This window comes from Macaca fascicularis, chromosome X (genome assembly GCF_037993035.2).
Source record: "Macaca fascicularis isolate 582-1 chromosome X, T2T-MFA8v1.1".
NCBI classification, from domain to species: domain Eukaryota; kingdom Metazoa; phylum Chordata; class Mammalia; order Primates; family Cercopithecidae; genus Macaca; species Macaca fascicularis.
In genome coordinates, this window is record NC_088395.1 from 114,775,494 (window position 1) to 114,800,310 (window position 24,817).

Here is a 24,817-nt window from a genome sequence, read left to right on the forward strand (position 1 = left end):
TAACTGAACCCTAGGCCATCCCAAAACCCCTCTCCAGTCAGTAGTTTCACTTCTTCCTCCACCCTGGCCTAGGCCACAACCATAATGAATTGACTTATTGAGCATCTTCCCCTCACAGTAAGTGATAGAAGGGGGACATGACCCAAAGGCAGCTGTGGTCATTGATCAGTTCTCCAACACCAGTGGGGGCTAGGGTTGTTTTCCTGGAGCCAGTTGGGTTTTTCAGAGTCCCAGGTCTTGACCTGTTCAGAGCACTTTGCTTAAGGCTGAAGGTAATAAGTGGCTTACATCCTTGGTCTTGCAAACTGGGAGGGGTAGCAGCATGCACTGGTTAACAGCCTGGGCTGCAGGTAGAGGAGAAAGAAAAAGAAGCCTGCGAACAACTTGGTCCTGTGTGACCTCCATTGCCAGCCTCAGTCTTAGAGACCCAAATATAGCACTTCTAACAATCCTAAAATCAAAGCCCCAAACAAGATCCACAATTGCTTCTGTTTAGGTTCCCCAGGCTGTTGGTTTTCTCATTCCCCATAAAGCCTTCTCTAAGGAGTTTGGGGGACCAAGAAACTCAAGGGGATAAACTCACCTTTTATTCCTTTGAGGCCTGGGTTTCCTTTTGGACCTTGTTCTCCTCGGAGACCAGGGAACCCTGGCTCTTTGTTGTGTAGAGTTTCGGCCTCAAATTCTGGACCTTTGGGTAAAAAAACAGATAAAGGATTAGCAACTTGTATAAGCCTGATGACTTCCCTGACTCACCACAGCAGCTCAATCACCAAGGCCCAAGTCCTTGAGGCTCAACAACCAGAGCAGAGACAAAAAAATAAAATTTAAGACCGGGACCCCAAATCTGCAGCAAGGAGTCAACAGGATCTCTATTGGCTCAATTCACTCTACTAATATTTATGGAATGTCCATTATGTTCCAGGCACTGTACTAGACAGCGGGGTTAGAGGAATGAACAAGGTAGCTTCTAAAACTCAGCAGTACCAATGTCTACCCCAGAAACCTCCCTTAGGACAAAAGAGGAAAGAGGTGCAAGCTGCAGTGGATATGGGCTTTAAGGTACAAAGAAACATTCTGGGCAGCATTTCCAGCTTTTCTCTCAGAATCTAGAATCTCACACTCAAGTAGGAGATCTAAGAAGGACAAGCCCTGTGTAGGCTTTTAGCAGCCACCTCAAGGGTCCAGGCTTGGCTTCTTTTTTTCTCAGTCTCTCAGCCCACCCCATTGGAGCCTTGTGGACCAGGGCAAGCTCAAAATAACCAGCGCTGCTTCTTTAGGAGCTGAAAAAACAGACTTAAAGGCTGAGAACAGTGAAAGATGGAGTGGGAATGGGTACAAAACTTGGAAGGCATTAGGCCCTAGTTTGCTTGTTCCTTGATGGAGAACACTCTGCTGTTATCAATAACTGGTAGAGGCAGGGATCTGACTCAGGGACGATGGGGCCTTCATGGCTGCCCCTCTGCAATTATCATGTATCCTGGCTTAGCTGTTTCACCTGTGAGATGCCCCCTCAAAAATCATGACTGTTCTGCAGTCTGGATCACATCTGAGTCTTGAGACCAAAAGACAAATGAGTAACTTACCAGGTGGGCCTGGTGGACCTGGTGGGCCTGGCAAACCATCTCTGCCAGGGAGGCCAGCTGCTCCAATTGTGGTACGGCCTGGGTTTCCTTGGTCCCCCTTCAGCCCTGGAAATCCCTGAGGCCCTAGGGCTCCTGGGACACCTGGAAAAATAAGCCCACACACAAATGCTCATTATATCACCCCACTCTCTGGAGTATTCCTATCTGTGGCATATGTTGGAAACAAATCCAAGGAAGAATTTAGGGAAGCATTTGCCCTTCTCTTGCATCAGAGTTAGAAGGATCCTTAGGGATCAATTAGCCTAATCTCTTGGGAAACTGAGACCCAAAGAAGAGAGGAAACATGATCAGGGGCCCAGCATTTCTCCGTGGCAAACCTGAGAAGAAAATCTGGGTCTCTAGCCTTTCACTTCTTGATTTTTTCCCAACTTGGTGCTGGGGCCAGCTGTACCATTTCCAGGTGACTGCTTTAAAACCATAGGTATCCTCACAGCAGCCCATCTCCAAGGAATTTAGAAACTGGTGACTTTAAAAGTAAAAGTTGAGCTTTATATCTGGGGCATCACTGCATCCCAGACTCTGGCATGCCTTTTTCCACATGTCACTATAGAATGACATATGGATGTGATTAGTTCAAGAGTGTCACCCACAGGATCCTGGGACCATTCAGTACCTGGCTGAATCCTACAGCAAGGTTCTGGGTATAAATCTTCATCTGGGTTTTTGCTAGCCCCTCTTGGAAAGCATCAACTGGGATGGCACATCCACAGGAGGGTGACACAGCTCCAGCAACTCAACCCAGGACCCCTCTTGTTGCTGCAAACCTCAGTGACAGTCTAGGATTGCCTGTCCAGCTATGATACATTATTTAAGCCAAAAACAAAAGCTGCTCACCCAGCCCCCACATACATTAGCCTTGGGCTGGCAGTCGGGAACCTACTGACTATAGTCTATCTCTTCTTTGACTTCGGCTAGGTGTGTGCCCCAATCCAGAGGTACAGAAGGGAATGCTAGGAACCACAGTGTATAGAGGACTGATCTGCGCAGGAGATGGGTTAGTTTTTTTTTTTTTTTTTTTTACCTGATAATGCTGGCAAGCCAGCGACACCAGACGGGCCACGCAGGCCCTGGATGCCTTCATCTCCTTTAAGGCCTGGGAGGCCAGGTACACCAGGGTCTCCAGGATTACCTGGCATTGTAATGAAAGACAGCAGTATATAAAGGCAGAGGAGGCCCACAGATGCTACAAAATGCCCAAGAAGAGGTGCAGGGAGCTGTCCTGGCATTAGAAGTGCCTTTCTTGCCCTTCCCAAGTCTCTCATGCTAATGGCCTCACATGATAATTGGTCTTCTGGAGCCAAGGGGCCTTCTGGAGCCAACATTAGTGTATTAAGAATTGGTCTGGCCACGGCCTGCCTTTCATGGTAAGCTCTGGTAAGTACTTCTTCTTCTACCACTAATCTGCTGTAATGCCTAAAATGTCTAACATTTGGATTAAGATGTTGAAGTCCACTATTTATGTTACACATATATGTTTCCTGTGAGTGGCACACAGGAAGCCACTGTCAAATATTAATACCAAACCGGGCATGGGCCTTAGAGGATGAGAGGAGAGAGATAAGTGGGAAGACCCATGGAAGAGTAACTACAGTAGAAGCCTTTGGTCAAACAAGAAGTAGCTGGAGATACTGGGCATCTCAATATTTGGAGAAGGTAAAGGGAAGAGTTGGGCACACACAATAACTAGGACAAGGAGAGATGAAGACAGATTTTCTAAGCATCATACTCTTGAGGGCTCTCAGCCACTTGCTCCCCTAACCAAAGGTACTTTTCCACTTCCTATGAAATTGACAAGCTCAAGCATGCATAGAATCACCTACATGAGGCCCTGAGTATTCCACAGTATCAAACTGAAGTCAGCCCAGCTGGGAGGTGGTTATCCATCCTTCCCAAAGCATCGCCAGGAGAACCATTTTCACCAAATTCAGGCCCAGGCAGACCCAAATCCTAGGCTTAGTGGACTCAACACAAAAACAGGGTGCTGGGCTTGGCTTCTCTGCCCAAGAAATTGGAGTTAGCTTTATTACCCAAGTTCAGGAGCCATGAGGGGCTCTTGGGTGTGTCAAGTTTAGCAACAATCGAGTAACTAAGTATCCTTTAATAATTACGGGGGATATAGGATTTAACTTCCTGTCTTTATTTTCTACTCAAATTAATGAGAAGTTGCACCTGAGATCACAGCACCATCTATATCGATGAAAACATCTGGGCCTGGCAGGCCAATGTCACCCTTTTCACCCTGCAAAGATTAAGTACATTAAACACAAATGTTTCCATGTCCTTATTACCCAAGATCTATGTGCCATTAAAGCCCATCCCTAGGAAAATGAAAGGTTCTTCCTTCTATAACCCTGGATTTTCAGGGTCAACTAGTCCATAGGTTAATTTCAAAGTCCCATAAATTTAAGATGAAGGTGACACAAAGCAGGCCAGAGGCCTAACATTCAGTTGCAAACCTGTCAAGGACAGGGGATCCCAATTTTATTTTGCAACTCTACTCAAGGACAGTCTGCTCTGGGCCTTGACTGTACCTAAGTAGTGCTAAGGAGAGAACACTTTTTTAACTTTTTTCCACTCTTAACAGGCCTGGGCCTCTACTACCATCACAACCCTTGTTAGTGGATGATGTCTGGCAGAGGAAATTAAAGGAGTTCTAATACTCCCCAAAGACAGACTTAGGTACCAAAAACACATACAGTGGCATATCCAGGGTGTGATGGTGGCAGTTATATGCCCCAGGTGTAGGCAAAAAGGGGATGCATTGTCTATAGAGAATTTAAAACAATAATAAAACCAACAGTTGGCAATTCTAAGCAATATGAATAAAATTTTCGTCATCTGTGGGATGGACTTGCTGTCACCAGCCCCTGCCCCTTAGTTTACCACCGATCAAGTAGTATCTAAGAAATGCTCATTAGCAGCTTTGTGTATTCAAAGTAGGTTACATGCATTTCTTGAGAAAAAATTGAAACTTAAAAGGTCAAAATATTAAAAATACTTCATCTTATATACAGACATTTGTGGTAATTCACCCTTCTACCTACCAACCCTGGATTTTTCACTTCCCAACTTTACCTTAATTCCTTGGAATCCATTAAGCCCAGGAAATCCCAGGGTCCCTTTCTTGCCCTGTGACAGAAACATAGTTACCACTAAGTTGAAAGTATGAGAGCATAAGAGGGTCTGGTCTTTGGATTAAGTCAGGGCAAATGGCACAGGGATCTTGGATGACATTGCAGGGTATGTGTGGCTTCTATCTGACTCTGGAAGCTGTAAAATCTCCCAGAAGACAATATGGCAGTAAGTAGCCAATTTACATATTAGGAGGTACAAGGGCCACAAGGCTAGACACGGATACAAGCAGGCTGGCCTTGCTAGTCCCTGATAGCATGCCAAAGATGTATGACCACAGCATGGAATGGCAAGGCACTGAACTTGACACTGGATACCCATGTTCTTGAGTGAAAAGAAAAGAGGACAGTGGCTAAGATTATACCAAAAAAAAAGGGAGATGAACAATTTGCATTATAAGTAATGTCTCCCTTTGGCCATGTTAAGTAAAGCAAGGGGGACTTTTAATTGGGATTTTATACACGAAGGCTTTAATGATATTAACCAAAATACCTGTTGCCCTGGAGGGCCTTGGACTCCTTCTGAACCCATGGGACCCTGTAAAGAAAATAGTTACACCTTAGAAAAATCAACAGTCTACCTAGAAAAAGCCACTAGACTTATATAACAAAGTTGTACAGCTGAGTTCAGGATTTAGCAGCTCCTAAAATCAGGTAAGCGAATGTTCCTAGACCTGGCTTAATGACTTTTTTTTTTTTTTTTTTTTTTTTTGAAACAGAGTCTCACTCTGTTCCCCAGGCTGGAGTGCAGTGGTACAATCTTGGTTCACTGCAACCTCCGCCTCCAGGGTTCAAGCAATTCTCCTGCCTCAGCCCCCTGAGTAGCTGGGACTATAGGCATGCGTCACCACGCTTGGCTAATTTTTGTATTTTCAGTAGAGACAGGGTTTCACCATGTTGGCCAGGCTGGTCTCAAACTCCTGACCTCAAGTCATCCACCCATCTCGGCCTCCCAAAGTGCTGGGATTACAGACGTGAGCCACCGCGCCTGGCCTAATGACTTCTTTCTAAGCACTAATCCATCAGGCTAAATAGCCACATGGAGCATTTTTTAAGAGCCAAATAAATGGAAACAGTTTAAGTAGTAGGTGGAATTTGATAGAAGGGTTGGGTGGTATTATACTTAGTCTGCATTCGTTCCAAGTCAGGAGATCTTTAAATAGATTATGGGAGGGCCTCGTCTTCCACCTCAAATGCATTCTTTGTTGGTGATTATATGTATTTTCAAGACAAGGGAGGGGGAAAAGTAGAGAAAGAAATGGCAGGGTAATGGATAAATATGGCTAAATACTTAAAGGACTCTTACTTAATAAACTTCATAGTCAACTTAACAACGCAATTCTCTAAAATGTTACTTCTTTGAGGCTAAGCTTGGCCCGCTGCTTCTAGCTCAAGACCGAAGTGCCCGAAGCTAGGAATCAGAGAGGCTAATAGTTATTTTTCCATTTCAAATGAGATTATTATTGGAAACTGTTGACTCCAAACATCACTCACTATGTTCTAGAACTTTCCAGGCTTGTTTCTGTCCTATAAAGGTTGCACTTGGCCCTCTTTCTTCCATTCCTGTGCCACTTCTGTGCTCAATTCCCTCAGAATAGAATGGAATAAAGCAGGGCAACACTCATATCATTCTTTAGCCCAGAAGACAATGATACATGACAGCAAGGAGATAAATAGCCTGAGGAGCCACCTAGAGTACTCTACCACCTAGAGTAGAGGGTGCCTCTTTCCTTTCCAAGAGAGTGATTCAATCAAGGGAATGGGGCTAAGAGAGAAGGAGGTCTTAGGAACCTGCCATTGGGTTGAGCAGAAACGAGAAGCTTAGGTGGCAATTAAGTTGCAAAACATGAAGAAGCGAACAGGAAAGAAAATGGACAAGGTGACTTGACAGATCCAGGCAAGTAATATTCCAGGTTCGTACCCTAGGTCCTGGCAAACCAGGGATTCCCTTTTCTCCCTTTTCTCCAGTAGTTCCAAGGCCCTAAATGAAAAAAGAAACCACAAGTTATAATGTTTGTTTTCTCATTGGTCTCCTGGCTTCATCCAAACAAGGGGGCTATTTTAATTAAGCTCCATTCTCCCCTTAGGGAGGCTCACCATGCTGTCTCTTGTCACTGCCTGAGAAGCACGTAAGTTCTGAATATGAATTGGACCATTCATTCAAGGTCCCCCTTTGGTTCTAGAAGTAATGCCCCCACCCCACCTACAACACTGTTCCATGTATTTATAGTATCATAGGCTAACAGCATAGAAATGATTAAATATCTAACCTTGCTGATTTTACAGATGAGGAAACCAATATCTGGATGAGTTAAAATTGAATGAGAAAGCCAGATCTTGTGTTTTTCATTCCGGGAACCTTTCCATTAGAACAGGCTGCCTTCTATCATTTAGGAACTTGATTATTTGACCTACAAATGGAGGATTATGCAAATTCTTGGGGGTTGATACTAGGGGGAAGAGCAAGAGCTTTTCCCCTTTGGTGACATAATGAGCACAACATTGTTTTCAGTGGGAAGAAGCATTTCTATCTAGGCATGGTCTGAAACCCTACAGCTCCTGTACTGGGACTATAGGGCTCTTGCCTGGCCCTAGAGATAGTCCAAAGGGGACTGTGAGATGGTCTCCAATCCCTCTTGCCCTGCTCATCGGAGGTGAGGATTTGTAGCCATGAATATGACTTGGAGATTCTCTAGGGAAAAGCAGGAACTCCAAGAAGCAGAGTGAGTAAGAAAGAACTTCCTCCCCTCTGGGTCCAAGGCAAATGTCTGGGCCCCCAAGATACAGAAGAGTTCATTACTAAAGTGGACAAAGTTTTTCACAGAAAACTTAAATGAGGCCACTGCGCTGTTGTTCAAAATTGTACTTTTTGGAGCACAGATTTAGCAAACAACATTTTGGCTTATTGTGAAAGTAAAGGAGGCAATGAAGGAAAGACACTAAATGTTGTGGAACATCTGTTGTCCCTTTAATGTGACCTGGCTCACCTGCTCAAATCCCATTTGTAGCTTTTTCTTCCTTTTACATACATACTCAGTGCGCTCCCATGAGTACTGAAAGCTGGTTGAGCACCCCTTGGCTTTCTGGGCTCAGGGTTTTTCATTTTTGTTTCCTTTTGGCTAGTCATGTTTTTGTTTTTTTAATGTGGGTTGTTTTCATTGTCTTTTTATTGGGAGGAGAGTGTGTGTGTGTGTAGGATCCAATTCAAAGCAGGCTTTGGTCCCGTACTTACCTGTTCTCTTTTCTGCATTTATATAACTGTGCATCAAATAGCTCAGCCTTCATGCTACATTAAACTTCTAATGTGAAAGGCTCGTGGGTTAAACTGAATGCAAACTTATTTAAAATATTAGTTTTTCTGCATCAAACCAAGGCATGCTGCGACTTGGTGGAATGTCTGTCGGCTTCTGAGGTCAAACACTTCAAGAAGCCTTCTCTCACCTGTCCATGAAATCTGTGGCGGCCCGTGCTGCCCCAAACTCTTAAAGTGCAAAGATTGGTTGCATATGAAAGTTTTGTAAGCATGAGGCCTATATTACACTCTCTTTTATCTTTCTCCAAGGCCCATTACTACAGTCTGAACACATACAAGGTGGTCCAGTAAATACTTGTTGAACTGAATGGAATAATGACCTAGAGAACAAAACTGTTGCAAAGGGTGAAGAAAAGAATGTTCAGGAACCATCTTGTGCCCCCATCTGTCTTGCCCTCAGTTATAAATATAAGGGGGCCTTGTACTACTTCTCCAGAAAGCAGAAGAGTCTTACTTTCTCAGAGGGCCTGAGAGCTTGTGCTATAGTGTGAACAAAAATAAGTATGTTTAAAAAATGTAAAAAGGAAAACAAAGACAAATTTGTATGTGGGGGTTAGAGCCAACAAAAGATAAATAGCTTGGCAAGACACTGGCTGTGCTGTAGGTTCAACTTGTCTCCAAGAATAGGGAGGCACTGTACAGGGACGCTGCCGAACAAGCTGTTCTAGCAAGATGCCCTGGGACTGGCCCCGTCACAGTCAGTCCTCCTCATGAGTAATCTTGCAAATGCTGCTCCCACACTCCTACTTACCCATGGCCTGGAAAGCCTCACTGGAGCTAGCTTAACTGTTTCCAGGCCTGCTCTCCTGGGCTCCGGATTCCTGATACTTTTCAGTTCTGAGGAGGCTCAATTGAAGAACCCCACCTACCTAGTAGTTACTCCTACTCAATAGTTACCTCAGGATTTGCCAGTTTCTTCTCTTATCCCTCCCCTCATCTGTTCCATTTTTGCCTTCCCCTGTGTTTGCTAGTCCCTTGGACAGAGGGCACATGGATATACAATTCTCTCTGACGACCTCCATGGAAAGGCCTGTGGCCTACAAGTGTGAGCGTGTTGCTCGAGACAATGGGATAAAATGTGTGAGGTGAGGACTGAGCCAGAAAATCAGGGATGTTTGGTCACTGCAGAGGGGCCAAGAGAAAGAAGGTGAGGGGGCAAATCTCTCAGGTTGGGCATTTCGTCTCTTACAAAGATTTGGACTCATATAGGAAGAAAACAAATAGTTAAAAGGAACATTTTGGATTCCATAGAGATTTCTGTCTTCAGTGCTGCCTTGTTTCTCAGTAAGTGTGGATAATTGAAAGCTGATGTGAAGGCTTTGGATTTGAGAAGCACATTTCCTCTGAAAGGTCCAGAGTATCACAAATACATTACCACATTTCTCCTCATAACTTTTCTGTCATAAGGCATTCATATAAATTACCTATGAATGTTCCCATTAAACAGATAGAGATATTAGGACTGTGAAGGAGTTACCTGATTTGGCCAAGGTCACACTTTGAATCTGTGCCAAAGTGGGCTGAGAATTCTGGTTTCTTAATTCCCACCCTATGAAAACATGCTGTTCTATGTAAAGGGGTTATTTTCCAGCTTTGATGTCTTTACAATCAACTGGGGTTTCTATTTTTCAGCCCACACTCTGAAACACTGGAAATACTGAGCTTGAAATGGTACTGCAATTTATCATCCTGCATTGTCGTCAGTCTCTTTCTTTTACAGGACTAAAGGGAATGGGTTGAAATTGCAGCAGGGGAAATACTCTGGGTTCGGATGTGGAAGGGAAGGGGAGGGAGGCAGTGTGAGCCAGTGAAGCCAATAACACCGGAGGAGATCATAAAATCCTTTGTAGAGATTTAGAGACAAAACACCCACCACGCCTGGGATTAGAACAAACTGGACTGTAGGGGGCAGTATGGTATGGGGAAAAAGCCATCAAATTGGCTAGAATTCAAGAAAGCTGAATTTCAATCTCAGCTCTGCTAATAACTAGCTGCGTGATTCTGGACAAATCTCTTCACCCGTTGAGGCTGTAGTTTCCTCATCAGTATAAGGGAGATAAGCCTGGCTCAGCTTGCTTACCTCACAGGGACAATGCCAGGTGGCTGGAATCTATGTGAAATGCTCTACAAAGAAGATGAAAACCTTATTCCCAAACTCACTTGCAAAGTACTTTATATCTGTACTGTCCAATAGAAATATAATGTGACCTACTATGTTATTTTCATTTTCCTAGTAGCCACATTAAAAAAGCAAAGTAAACAGAGATTCATTTAAATGATATATTTTACTTAAACAAATATATAATAAATATTGTCATTTTAACATCAAAGTAAAAAATCTTATTGAGATATTCTAGATTTCTTTTCATACTCTGTTTTTGAGATCTGGTGTGTAATTTACACTTACAGTACATCTGATTTCAGATCAGCCACATTTCAAGGGCTCAGTAGCCACACATGGCTGGTGGTTATCTTATTGAACAGGACAGCCTTATATTTTTTAAAGAAACTTTGCATACATTATTAGTTGTGTCTTAAAAGAGTAGATATATGCATGTTCTCACTCATATGTGGAAACTAAAAAAGTTTATCTCATGGAGGTAGAAAGTAAAATGAATGATAGCAGAGGCTGGGAAGGGTGTGAGAGTGGGGTGGGGGGAGAGATGGAGAGAGGTTGGTTAATGAGTGCAAACATACAGTTAGACAGAATGAATAAGTTCTAGTGTTCGATAGTGGAGTAGGGGGACTATAGTTAACAACAATGTACTGTATATTTCAAAGTAGCCAGAAGAGAGATTTAAAATGTCCCCAACACATAGAAATGATAAATGTTGTGGTCATGGATATCCTAAATACCCTGACTTCACCATTACACAGTCTGTGCATGTAACAAAATATCACACGCACCCTATAAATATGTAGAAATATTTTCTACCAATAAAAAATATAAATATGACCATTGTCAAATTACAGATATAAAGAGAGGTTCAGTGACTTGCCAAAGTCCCAGAGCAGGGGCTGGGTCTAAAGTTTGGGTGTTCTGTCTCCAACACTAGGGTTCTCTTCCTTTCCGGTTCATTAGATACAGAGGTGATTAAAATCAAGTGCATTGAACAGATGATTCTCCATGCCCCCTTTATTTCTATGGAGTAATAAGAATCATCATGGAAGGAACCTGTGCCACTGGCTCCACTGGCTCTGCTTTCTGGCCACCCAGAGAGACCCAAACTATTTCAAAGTACTGTAGGGAGGGAATGGAATCATCTATCCCCATTGGCCCAGCAAGGACAGGCAGGCCTAGTCATCTTTGATTCATCTATTTTCCACCTGATCTCTATTCCCAATCCATGAAAATCTTGTCAGCTCTTTCAAAACATATCTTGTGATTTAAAAGACACATTAAACAAATGTAATGCATTGTTCTTGTCTGGCTTTTCATTCAAACAAGGCAACTATAAAAAAATATATATACCTATAAGACAATCAAAAATTTGAATTCTGCCTTGTTAACTGATATTAATCACTGATCACAAATTACTGATGATGATACTGTCACTATGTCTTAAAAAGCCCTTACCTTTTAAATATTCAGAGGTATTTGTGATGAAATGATATGTCTATTATTTGCTTTGGATTGGCCATAAGTTGCTAATTATTGAAACTCTGTGATGGGTACACGAGGGATCATTATGACATTCTCTCTGCTTTTGTAAATGTTTGAAATGTTCCCTAATAACAAGTTTGAACATTTTTACATTTTGAATCTATCCACTTATTTCCAAGTCCATTGCTGTCACTATAGTCCAAGTCACCACCACTATCTCTTGCCTGGACTACTGCCATACCCTCTGTGTTTGCTCTTCCACCCTTCCCATTTCCTCTCCCCTTCCTCCCACAGCCACAGTGATCTTAAAAATACAAGTCAGAGCCTTTGAATGGCTTCCCATTACATTAAAAATAAAAAACTGCATTGACCTATGAAGGTAGCGAAGATCTGGTTCTGACTTCTCTGTCTGGAATTATTGGCCTTGCTTACTCTGTTCCACTTACTCACCTTCTTACTGTTCCTCAAAAGTACTGAGGCTTTCTTAACCTCAAGGTCTTCGCACTTACGGTTCCCTCAGCCTTAAACCTTCTTTCTGATCTTCACAAGACGTGCTCCCTCATAATATGCAGGCCTTACCTCATACATCACTTCCTCAGAAAGGCCCTTCTTGACTGCTCTGTCCCAAGTAGACCACCCTGTTCCCCATCCACACTTCATCACTTTACCCTTCTTTCATCTTTTATATATCGCCAGTATATGAACTTGTTATAGATTTATCTGTTTGCTGGTTTCTTGTTTGTTTTTTCCCTCACTCCTCCATTAGAATGTAATCTCAAGGACAGGGACTTTTACTTAGTTACCGTTGTAACCTCCAAGTCCAGCAGAATGCCTGGCACATAGGGACCCTCTAAAGGTAACTGATGAGTGTAAGAATCTAAGCTAGAAAGGCAGATATGAAAGTGAAGGTAGGATTACTAAGATTAGCAACCATTAACTGAATAGTAAGTGCTAGACATGTAGTAAGCCCTTTTCATGCATATTATCTCATTTAATCCTCATAACCACCCTAACATTCTCCCCTTTTTTGTAGGTTAGGAAACTGAGGCTCAGAAAAGTTAAGAAACTTGTCCAGGTTCACATAGTTAGAAACTGGCAAAATCAGAAGTCAGGCCTAGGTCTGTTTTAACTATAGAGCTTGAGCTAATAACCTCTAAGTTACACAGCCTCATGGAGAACCATGCTTACGTCTCCATGTGTTTAAGAAACAAGAACATCTCCTTAAATGCCTTCTAATAATAAAGATGGTGGCATTCTCTACAATATCCATGGGAAGAGGTCTTTCTGTTAGCCTTCTATTGCTACAGCTTTTGTCCAATCAGACCCTTGAATATATGTTGATCAAATAGAGAGACTTACCGGGAAGCCTGGAGGGCCACTTATGCCTGGAAAACCCTTAGGCCCTGGTTCACCCTGGAAAATCAGCCAAAGGTTAGTAAGTAGCATCAGGAAGCAGCGAACACACAGGAGGATGGCTCTCTGCAAGTACTTGGACTGAGGAGTGGGGAACCAATGAGGTATCAAGATTAGGGCAGCAGAGAGTGGTGCAGATTCCCCAGGCTCCCTAACTAGTAGCTGTACCAGGATGTCTTAGTTCATGGAGCTCTTTGCTGCGGGAGAAGGATTATGGACCATAACTGTCTAAAACAGAATGTCAAATACTGAGGCTAATTGGGAGACAGAAAGGATGATTGTCTGTTTTCTTTCTAGTGGAAGAAGCTATTCAGTACAATTTCCTATAGAAAATTATAGGCAGCAGAGAAATCCATAGTCTTGGGAAAAGGGTAACGATTACAATTTGGATAGAGACACATAACAATTTGATCTGTCATTCTTTGATATGTGAATTTATCTATACGTGCCATGGAAAAGCTCCTTAAGTTTTGGGAATGATTGAGGAAGCAGACAATCTCTTTCATGCTGCCAGACCATTCCCAAATCAACAACTAGTTCCTATAAACCTGGAGGGGCTTGGAGTTGTTGCTTCCACAAAGACAAATTTAAAGAAAGGAGACTAAACACATTTCCCTGCCTAGGCCCCTTGGCCATGGGAACAGAATCACAAAGCTTAAAGGAACCCTGGCAGGAAATGCAAGTTACTGGAAGATCTCTGCACACCTTAACAGTACACAACCATTCAATTACAACCATGTAGGTAGTATACAGTGACTCACATAAAAATACAGATCATAAAATATTTCAGTTAAACAAGTCTATAGCGTAAGCCTTGGTAGTTCAAATCAGGTAAATTAGGGCATCTCTTGTCACCACTTGGTGACAGTATATCCTATTTTCAGGGTCAAGTTTTAAGAGCAAATAACTTCTTTAAAAAGATAATTTAAGAGCAACCATTCATACCCTATGTGTTCTGTCACAGTACTTTGGGGACACCATAAGTATTGAGAGGGTTGGGAGTTAGGAGGAAAAACACAACTATTTAATGTTTAAGTTATTCAGTATATCAAAAATTGAATCTGCAACACTAAAACAGAGAAAATAGCGCTTAAATGAATACTCAGATGTCCAGGTACACTCCTACCTACACACCAAGAAACATACTCCGTCTTTTAAGAAAGCTTTTCATAAGGGTCAAAACAAAGAAGCCTTTTTACTCTCACTTCTAAACAAAAATCCATTACCCAGAACCCTCTATTCTTCCAGTATTGTCTGGTTATTAAAGTTCTTATAATTATAGGAAAAAGTTTATTAATTTTTCCTATTCTCAAATGTTCACTACCTTGGATCCTTTCTTCCCTTTGGGGAATCCCATGAATTCCAGCTCTCCAGTAGATGGTGGAGGTCCTGCTGGGCCAGGGAGGCCAACATCCCCCTGTAAGATCAAATGGAACATTAAGCAAAGTGAAAATTACACCGACCATTTTTCTAGAGGGAGGGGTTGTCCTCTGGATGTAACTCACAAATAAACTGTCTCTTACTTTGGCCTCTTCACCCTCATGCCAATGAGGAAACAAAACTCTCATTGCCAAAGGGTGAGAAGAATTATAAGCCTGACCAATGAATTTCATACCAGCACTGCAGAGGGAAGAGCAAGATGGATAGAAGGAAACTTTAAGTTCATGGTTGGTATGAAAGGATGTTTAGAAGAGAGTAAAAAAGGAATCAGAACAAGGTGAATGACTACCTCTTGGCAACAATGACCCGACTCTAAGTGTTCTAATCCTTGCGAAGAGCACAAGCAGAGGCAATGACGTCCACGTTAGAACATTGGAGGCAAGAGTTGTTCCTTCAGAAAGCAGTACAATTGTGAGAGAAGGGTGGGAATGGCAAGTTCTCAGCCTCGCTTGAGGCTCTGAAATCACAATGCAATTTGTAAAGAGAGAAATGAGAGAAGGAGGGAAATAAAAGAGAATGGTGAAAGAGAAGTTAAAGAAGAGAGATAGAGGAGAGAGAGACAGAGAGAGAGAGAAGGACGAAAAGGAAAAGGAGGAGGAAGTGGAGGACGGTGAGGAGGAGAAAGGGTAGAGAGAAGAGGGGAATCAGAGACAAGGAAAGAGAAGGCAACAGAATACACAAAACACCAAGGAAAGACCCAGATGGAAGGAAGAGAAAGAATCTATTTCAAGGGAATATGTTTGTAAGACATATACCTTTCACAGGTAGGAAGCAGGGGAATAACAATATCTTGAAGGGAAAAGGACCACAATAGCCCATGTGTGGCATGTATACATGCAGCCCTCAAGAGATCCCACCAGAGGATCTAAATGCTCATTTCCCAAGGCGAAAAAACAAATCCTCTTACACAAGCAGGCACATGTGTGTAATCAGACACATTTCTTGCAGCATATGGAATGCAGATTGTATTTTTTAAAAGCTATTTACCTTGACTCCTTTCTCTCCTTGAAAACCTAGCCCCATATTCCCCTAGGGAATAGGGATACAGGGAGGAAAAACAAAATCAATTACTAAATAAGCTCTGGGAACTTAAATTGGAATGCAATCTTTTTTACCAGAAAGTAGGGTTAACCAAACCAGTATCTCTCTGGGAAATCCAGAGTACTTAGGAGTAGGAAGCAAAATTCCCCAAGACAAAGTATACTTACATCAGGACCAGGAGGACCAGGAGGCCCTGGAGGACCCTAGATTTTTTTAAAAATCAGAAAAATAAGAAAGAAAAGAGTTAGCACTTGTTAGTTTCTGTCAAAAGAATTGTTGAGAGCCACTCCCCAGTAACTTAGTCCTCTTTCCTGCTTTGGCATAGTAGATTATAACTGTCTTTCCTGTGGTTCTCTGTTATCTACTTTGAAATCCCCCAAATTGACCTGGTAATCCCATTAATGCTAAGGTAGTGAAGACTTCATGTGTCATTCCTCCCAACAGGCCAGAAATTTTAAAATGATGACCTTTGGTGAAACTAAGCCAAAGTACTGAGTAGTGGGATTTCTTGCACTGGAGAGAACAATCTGGGGGAGAGAACAATCTGGGGACACAGCTTTCCTAGAACCACATAGATGACTGGCTATGCTCTTCCTCTACCAGTGATGATAAACAGGTTTTGTGTCAGAAAAATAGGTAGGTAGGTAGGTAGAGCTGCCCAAGATGCAGTGTTAGGAAGGAATCTGAAGCTTCTTCAGTGTTCAGGGTGGGTGATAGTGATGGTAGTATGATTAATTGCAATATTTGTCATGAGTGAGGAAATGGAAGGTGGCAATAAATGTGTCAGGGATCTGCCATCCCTGGGCTATACTTCGGGTTGAGCTACGGTGGGAGGCTTTAGAAACACAGATTGGATGGTCAGAGAGACTCTGATAAATAACTCCAATAGCTCCTGGCAAGAGCACGCTTTACTTTAACCCTCCAAGAATAGAGGTTGCCCTTGATCACCAGGAGGAACTAAATTACACAGGCTTACATTGAATCCATAGTATGATAGGGAAAACAGTCATGTGAATACTGTGATCACACACTAAGCTTAAATTGATCTTACTTGTAATCCTGGTGGTCCTGCAGGTCCTACAGCTCCAGGAGATCCGGGTGCTCCTTGTGGGCCCTAGAGAGGCAAGTTTTTACCAAGTTCAAAAAGCAAGGCAGTTTTCCAAGAAAAAGGAAAATATGTATGTCCACGAGAACTGTACAAGAATGTTCATAGCAACTTTATTCATAATAGTCAAAAATTGGAAATGTTCCAGTTGTCCAATGATACAAGGATAAACTCTGATAGATTCAAACAGTGGAATAAATGCCTACAATAAAAAGTAGCAAATTACTGATATATGAAACAATGTGGATGAATCTCAAAATCACTGTGTTAAGTGAAAGAAGCCAGACCCAAAAGGCTAGAGGTTATATTATTCCCTTTACCTGAAGTTCTAGGACTGGCATAATAGAGAAAAATCAGGATTGTGGTTGCCTTTGGAGTGAATTGGGACAGAGATTGACAGAGAATGAGCAGGAGGGAACTTTCTGAGTTGATAGTAATTTTCTATACCTGAATAGAGGTTTGGATTGCATACAAGTATGCATTTGTCAAAACTCAGCAAACATGCACCTAAGATTTATGTGTTTCACTGTATGTAAATTTTGTATAAAGAGAAAAAACTGCAAACAAATATTGAAGTCTAATTAAAGATAGGCATGCTATAGGATTTAGGAGTAAGTGAACTCTTGTCTACCATTTACTTTGAAATTCATTAAAAATAGGATGGATTAAACACCACATGTTCTCATTTATAAGTGGGAGCTGAACAATGAGAACTCATGGACACAGGGAGGGGAACAACACACACTGAGGCCTGTCGGGGGGTGGGGTAGGGGGAGGGACAGCATCAGGAAAAATAGCTAATGCATGCTGGCATTAAAACCTAGGTGACAGGTTGATAGGTTCAGCAAACCACCATGGCACACGTTTACCTATGTAACAAACCTACATGTCCTGTGAACTTAAAATAAAAATTAAAAAATAGGATGGATTGATGGACAGATAGAGGGATGGATAGATGGATAGAAGGATAAAGCAAGTACAGTTGGCCCTCTGTATCTGTGGGTTCCACATCTGTGGATTCAACCAACTATTGATTGAAAATATTTTTTTTTTTTTAAAAAAGGATGGTTGCATCTGTATGGAACACATGCAAACTCTTTTTTGTCACAATTCCCTAAACAATACAGTATAACAACTTTTTATATACCATTTACATTGTATTAGGTATTATAAGTGATTTAGAGATGATTAAAAGTATAGGGGAGGATGTGTATAGGTTATAGGCAAACATGACACCATTTTATATAAGGGATTTGTGCATTCATGGATTTGGGTATCCACGAGAGGTCCTGAATCCAATCTCCCATGGATACCAAGGGATGATGTATAGTAAAATATTAATGGTATGCATGTTCATTGCAAAATTCACTCTTCTTTGCTGTATATTTGAAATTTTTCCTATTAGAATGTTATAATAAAACAAACACTTTTTTAAAAAAGCAAAAGAGTTATATTAATATCAGGTAAAGTAGGCTTTGAGACAAATAATATTACCAGAGATAAAGAAGCATGTTTCAAAATGATAAAATTAGTCAATTTATCAAGAAGACATAACAATCTTAGATGCCTATGCACATAATAGCAGAGCTTCAAAATACATGAAGCAAAAACTAACAGAACTTCAAGTAGAAACAGTCAAATCTGCAGTTACAGTTGGACATCTTAACATCCCTCCTTCCATAATGAACAGAAACACTAGACAAAAATATCAGTCAGGACATAAAAGATCCAAACAATATTATCCATTACCTTGACCTGATGGATAATTTTAAGATCATTATACCCAACAACAGCTGAATACATATTCTGTTCAAGAGCATATGGAACATTCACCAAGATAGACCATATGCTGGACCATAAAACAAACCTTGACAAATTTAAAAGAACTTAAATAACACAAAGTGTTCACTCTAATTGCAATAAAATAAAACTAGAAATCAATAATAGAAAGATATCTGGAAAGCTACTAAATATTTGGACATGAAGCAACACACTTTTAAATATTCCATGGGTCAAAGAAAAAATCATAAGGGAACTTAGAAAATTTTTGGATCAAATAACAACAATGTTAAACATAAGACAGTGAAATCGCAAGAGAAAAATGATCTGGTGAAATGCAAGGGTCCATTTCCAATGGTGGAGCAGGAATAAGTTGACATGGGCCTGGATAAGGGGTGGAGAGGGTAACAGAGGTTGGAACTCAGACAGGAGGAAGAGAAAGGAGGAGTTCAAAGGGCCTCCAGAAATAAATGACAGTCTGAACATTGTTTTGAAAATAACTAGCCATCTGTGATCACCTTGCTGATCACAAATACCTTATTCAGCCACCAAACGCCCTCTCCCCAAATTGAAGCAGTTTGTATATCATGCCTGTGTATGTGGACAAACATTGCACCTTTGTGGACAGGAAAACAAGTACCTAAGAGAAGCTATGAAGCAAGTACAGTGGAGGTTGTTCTGTAAATGTAATGAATACACTGTGTAAGCCAATTGTTTTGCCCTAGGGAATATGTATGGCCTTGGTCCTTATTCATCTCTGTTTTTGTGTGTGCTTGCACACATCCCATTTTTTTTTGCCTACTTTTTTCCCACGAAACTCTGTAACTCTCTATTTAGAAAGTCTCCTTCCACTGCCAGCTAAACACCATTCACACTTCTCACAAGCTACCTTCTGTCTCTTAGACATAAAGACTCACATGACATATCCTTAAGTGAATGGCATCTCTTCCTCTAAGTTGCTGTGGAATTCTTATGCCACATTCCTACTAGTTTTTCCTACCCTTGGGGGCAGGGACTGTGTCTACATTGTCTCAGAGATTACTCATAGCACTTTGCTAATAGTTAGGTGCTCAATATCAGTTGAGGACTGAAAAAAGAGAGGACTGAAGAAAGAAACAGTGAATACAGGAAAGGGAAAGAAAAAAGAAGGAAAGAAGCATTTTTTTTCTTAAGTTGTTTAAAAAAAAAGTGATGGCAATGTGGAATCTTAAAGAAAAATAAAGCTCTTATTAACATAACTCACAGCCTTACACAGACTCACTATTATCAAGAGTCCCTAGAAGGAATTTCTGTGTAGAATACCTTTTAAAGCAATGTGCTCTACTTCTTTTGATTTACCCACAGCACTCGACACACAGAAAACATTTAGTAAATGCTTCCTGAATGAAAGGCAAAATACTAGGGGAAGGTACATCCCAGTGAATACATAAGTCTCTGGCCTAAAGTCTGAAAGCCTGCTTGTCATGCAACTTGACAGTGTACAATTCATCCTCTCAGTGCTTTCTCATTTGGAAAATGCCTGTGACCCATTCTATTTCAACTGTCTAGATTTTCCTGGAGGTCTATGAAGACCTTAGAACATCATAGAGGAGAATTAAAATGCACCATTAGTGATAGTCAACACTGAGAGCTCAACACATAAATAATAACTTACAGTGATTCCATCCAGTCCAGGCAGCCCAGGATCCCCCTGAGAAATAAAGGCAGGACACTGAAGAGTTCAATAAATTAAGCCTGCAATATTTCAGATAATTAACCTAACATTCATAGGGACAAAAACACATCTCTGAACCTTGGGCCTCCTCTGTCAAAGTCTTGGGTTTTAAATAATGTATGAATTGGACATACTGGACTGTTTAGATTGTTTACTTTTTTCTGTAAGGAAAATCTGGACTGTAGAAGACACATATTATAGCCTTGGCTGAACAGGATTTCACATTTTACTTGGATTAATTAATTTTCACCTGTGCTAGGAACTTAACAATTAAAGACTACTTCTGTGGGCTGGTGATTTTCCTACTCCTTTTGGAGGAAAGCAAAGCTACCTTCCCGTGTGCCTTCATCCCCAAAGATTCTGTGCCCATGTGTATACAATGCAAATCAGGCATTTCAAGGGAAAATCAACAGAGCATACAGGCTCTGATTACGTTTTAATTACTTTGCTGCATCTTTAGTTACTGCATGAATCGGTAATATAACCATCTTGTGAAAATTGTTGTGTTCCACTGGATCCAAGGTCTCTGATTTTTGGCAAAACCATTTAATCAATGTTTTCTAAGACAATGACCAAATTTTGACACCTGCTAGTCTTACTCCACTTGGCTTACAGTAAAAAATCAGCTCTCTGTTGCATGGAAAGAGCACTGCCTGAGTTTTAGCTCTTTGGTGAACTGGCTTTGAGCAAGTCACATAGCCTCAGTACACCTCAGTTCTTCTATCTGTAAAATGAGCGATACCAATACAAGTCTGACAATCATGAGGTCCTTTCCAACTCAAACATTCCATCTTCTACTATGGCATCTATAGTTAGAAGCCCATACCCTAAATCTTGTCTGGCTCTCCAGCCACCCACCCCCATCACTGCCTTCCAAAGTGATTGCCAATGTTCCAGGCTCTATGCACTAATGGAAGACAGAAAGGTGCCATCAATTAGCTGAGTGAGCTTGGTGCATCTTCTCCTCAGATGTTGGGCACATAAATTTTCGTTTGCTACCAGGGAAATGATGGACTCCTGTCCTGCTCTGCAAGAGAATAGGGCCAAACATTTGAAGCCAGGGTTTACTTAGGACCCACAGGATATCAGGCAATACAGTCACAAGAACACAGAAGGTTCTTGTCAATTCTGGAAAGAGATGAAAGTATCCAGCCAGCTGCAGGGCTGATGGGCAATTTTTGCAGACATCCAGGTGCCCAGCTAGGGTGATGGGTTGGTGTGAAGCAACAGAGAAGGGCAGAACCAGGATCTTTGGCTAATGGCCATGTTGAGATGGGCAGAGATATACATGGCTTCAAACCAAGATATACAGACAAGGATTCTACAGTAGACAAAAGGTATCTGCCTGCAGGAAATATCTTGGTTTGTGAAATAAAATGATACCCATGCAAACTGTTTGTTTGCTGATCTGTCTCCTATTTTTGGTCTAGATCCTGCAGAGCAAATCTCTTTGACAGTATAGTTGCAAACATTTATGTCAGTGTTTCCACCACAAAAAGCTCCAGATCCTTTTAAATCCATCTTGGTCTGCTCCTTAAATAGAGACACAGATGCTAGTTCTGGAAATGTTTTCATTGGAGGTGGGGCCCAATGCTGGGGAACCCAGCTTATAGCCTACTCAGCTACCTGCCTTGCAGGCTCTTACCTTCATTCCTTTGAAACTACCTGGAGCAAGGACAGGGTCACCTTTTGATCCTTTCTGACCAGGAAGCCCCTGAGTAAAATAGTTTAAAAAATTGAAGAAATACACACACTTATAGTCTTTTTAATTGCATTATCTGATCAGATAAAGGATGGGTCAGCAAGAGCCTAAAACCATGTCACTTTTTCTATGGCAAAATTGGCTGTACTAAGGGGCAAAACACGTTCCTTGACCAGGTGCTCTGATTCAGAGCTGTATGCCCTCCCAATCCCCAAGCCAGAAGTCTGTAAAGGGAAGGGGTTTGAATGGGTCTGAAATGTGTTAAAGTCAGATCCTTTACATCTATTCAGAGTACTGATCTGAACAACCACAAATAACTCATATAATGGAGAGTTCACTGCTTCACCCCTCACAGGTATAGGTCACTGACAGAACCTTTGTCTAGGACAGAGGTTAGTAAAATTTCATGGAAAGAACCAGATAGTAAATAATTTAGGCTTTTTGGGTCACGTCTAAACTCTGTTTTACACTCTTCTTCTTCTTCTTTCTTTCTTTCTTTCTTTCTTTTTATTTTATTTTATTTTTTTAAAAAGCAGGCCACAAGCCAAAGGCCATGTGGGCCAGTTTGTAGACCTCCGGTCTAAAAGATATCTACAAAAATACCTTCAGCCTGTACTTCTACCACACAACTTCAGATTCAAAGCCTGTCTAAGAGGCTGGTGTATCTTACTGCTAACATGAAAAACGGTTCAAAGTACACAATTCCAATCTTTCAACTAGATTTTTTGCTGTCTTAGTGCAGATGCTGGCTAATATCTGCTAGAGTTTGTACACCTGGGGATAATCAATGTCCCTACACCTAAGGGAAGTCAGGATTTGTATTTGGGGTAGGGCTAAGCTTTGTGGACTGAAGCATTTATTGAATGATTGATTCCTTCAGCACAAGGATTATTGGTATCATAAAACAATAACATAATCCCAGAAGCAGAAATCGGTTTTTTTTCCTAACACTGCCTGCTTCACCTTATTCTTGTGGCCACTACTCCCCTGAAAGAAGCTTCAAAAAAGCCTACTGAATGATCTGTTTGGTATTCAGCAAAGGATATGTCTCAGCTTAGTAAAATACATGTCCAAGTTCCTATTTAGGTTTGAGGTTAAGTTTAGAGACAGGACTAGGTTTTTACCTTTGTCCTTTGTCAGAGGGTATTCATTACCTCAACATTTATTTTCTCCCTCTAGGGGGCAGCATGTCCTTGCTTTGCTGGATTTTCATGGAAATGTTTTATTCTATACCTGGTTGCCATGGCAATCTTTGGAGAAATTTGCGACTGACTTAACTCATCCTATGTTAGCAATACATCTTTCCTTACCTCCCCACCCCCCGGCATACTGGTTTAGTTTTTAGGTGTCAAAGTCCTATATGCCAATCTGGGGCTTGTGCTTTGTCCATCTATCTCATTTTCTCACACATATACCCATACCCCAACCTGGTCACTGAAGGTGGTGGTGCTGCTCTTCTAATGAAGTGTCAATTAATTCACGTATCTATAAAACATATCTAATGAATGGTGTGATTTCTAGTTAAATATCTCAGATCAGTGCCCTCATGAATTTAGATTATTTCAAGGGAGGTTGAGAATGGGTCTGAAATGTGTTATTTTTCTCTTTCCAGCCACTTGTAAAATCAGTCAGGAAGGGCATTGTATTTACTAGAGATCCCTTAGATCAAAATATCTGAGCCCTATCTGGATGAATGGAATTAAATAAAAGTGGTGACACTGGGATCCAATAAATACCTTATCAATACCATAACCAAGGGTTATGATGTGTGAGTGTAGCCACAAACTCTGTTACTATAGAGTAGGGTTTCTCAACCTCAGCATTATTGACACTTTGAACCAAATGATTCCTAGATGTTGAGGAGGGGGCTGTCTTGTGCCAGTAGCACACCACCAGTTGTGAGGCCTCAAAATATCAATAGCAATTGCCAAATGTCCCCTGAGTGGCAAAAATCACCCCTGGTTAAAAACCACTGGTATAGACCAAGCTAGCAAGCCCTTCGGGTTTTGGTTAGTGCTTCCGTGATCCCACATAAGTCTTCCAAACATTCCTTAATATTGTCTGATGTGGGACCATGTTAAATAGCCCAAGTGTGTTATTTTGCCATGAAATTTACTACAGCCTTTTAACAATCTTGCCAACTTCACAAGCTGCATTAAAAAAAAGGCAACCCTAAGCAGTGTAGCATGTGCACACCCCAATGCAACTGGTATTCTTCTTTAGACTTTTACTGTTGTGGTGCTGCCAGTATTAACTCCTACATTTGACAAGGGTCTGTAGTGGCTGCCCCACAAAATCTTAATGAGGTTTCCAGAGAGGCAGAAAAAGGGCACACTTAGAGACAAGCAAAGCCATTTGAAATAAAATGCAAATATCTGGCAGCATACAGGTGGTCCGAGAAGCCCAGGATAGCCATCAGGGCCTGGAAATCCGACAGCTCCTTGAGTTCCATTACAGCCATCCAGACCAGGTGGGCCTCTGGGGCCCGGCTGTCCAGGATGGCCCTGTTCAAAGAGAAAAGAAGGGATCAAGTTAGCCACAGGACTGTCAGCTACTCTAAATGGCTCCACAGCGAGAAAAGCCAAGCATGCTATTAAACTCTGGCTCCTTGATCACTCCCTTAGATCCATCATGTATGTTTGCACGTCTTTCCTTTATACTCAAGCACATGTGTCTAATCACAGTTCAATGTTGTCCCTCTCAAAAGGATGAATGCTTTAATAGGGACCAAACTGAAACCAAAGGGATCAAGCATGAACAGATGGGATACACAAGGTCTTGCAACTTTACCTTTCTTGTATACAAAGATGTGCTAAAATTGGGCTTAGCTGTCTGGCAGCTGAAGTGATATGAACACGGAATCATGCCAGGCCTTAGGATTCCTCAGGCCAGACAGACCCTGAGCAGCCTGGCATGACATTCAGTATTGGAA

General features: G+C 41.5%; 1 protein-coding gene across 5 annotated transcripts in view; it reads right to left on the reverse strand.

Moving 5' to 3' along the window:
• Positions 1-24,817, reverse strand: part of COL4A6 (collagen type IV alpha 6 chain) — a 293,638-nt gene that overhangs the window by 34,486 nt on the left and 234,335 nt on the right. For all 5 annotated transcript variants that reach the window (XM_015443981.4, XM_065537764.2, XM_005594329.5 and 2 more), the window contains 15 exons: positions 24,273-24,389; positions 21,829-21,897; positions 20,124-20,159; positions 16,637-16,699; positions 15,753-15,788; positions 15,532-15,573; positions 14,429-14,521; positions 13,051-13,104; positions 6,696-6,755; positions 5,268-5,312; positions 4,719-4,772; positions 3,813-3,882; positions 2,665-2,772; positions 1,584-1,724; positions 584-688 (listed from right to left, as the gene is read on the reverse strand). In XM_015443981.4, the coding sequence (XP_015299467.3) occupies positions 584-688; positions 1,584-1,724; positions 2,665-2,772; positions 3,813-3,882; positions 4,719-4,772; positions 5,268-5,312; positions 6,696-6,755; positions 13,051-13,104; positions 14,429-14,521; positions 15,532-15,573; positions 15,753-15,788; positions 16,637-16,699; positions 20,124-20,159; positions 21,829-21,897; positions 24,273-24,389 (1,093 nt within the window). The remainder of the gene's footprint in view (positions 1-583; positions 689-1,583; positions 1,725-2,664; positions 2,773-3,812; positions 3,883-4,718; positions 4,773-5,267; positions 5,313-6,695; positions 6,756-13,050; positions 13,105-14,428; positions 14,522-15,531; positions 15,574-15,752; positions 15,789-16,636; positions 16,700-20,123; positions 20,160-21,828; positions 21,898-24,272; positions 24,390-24,817) is intronic.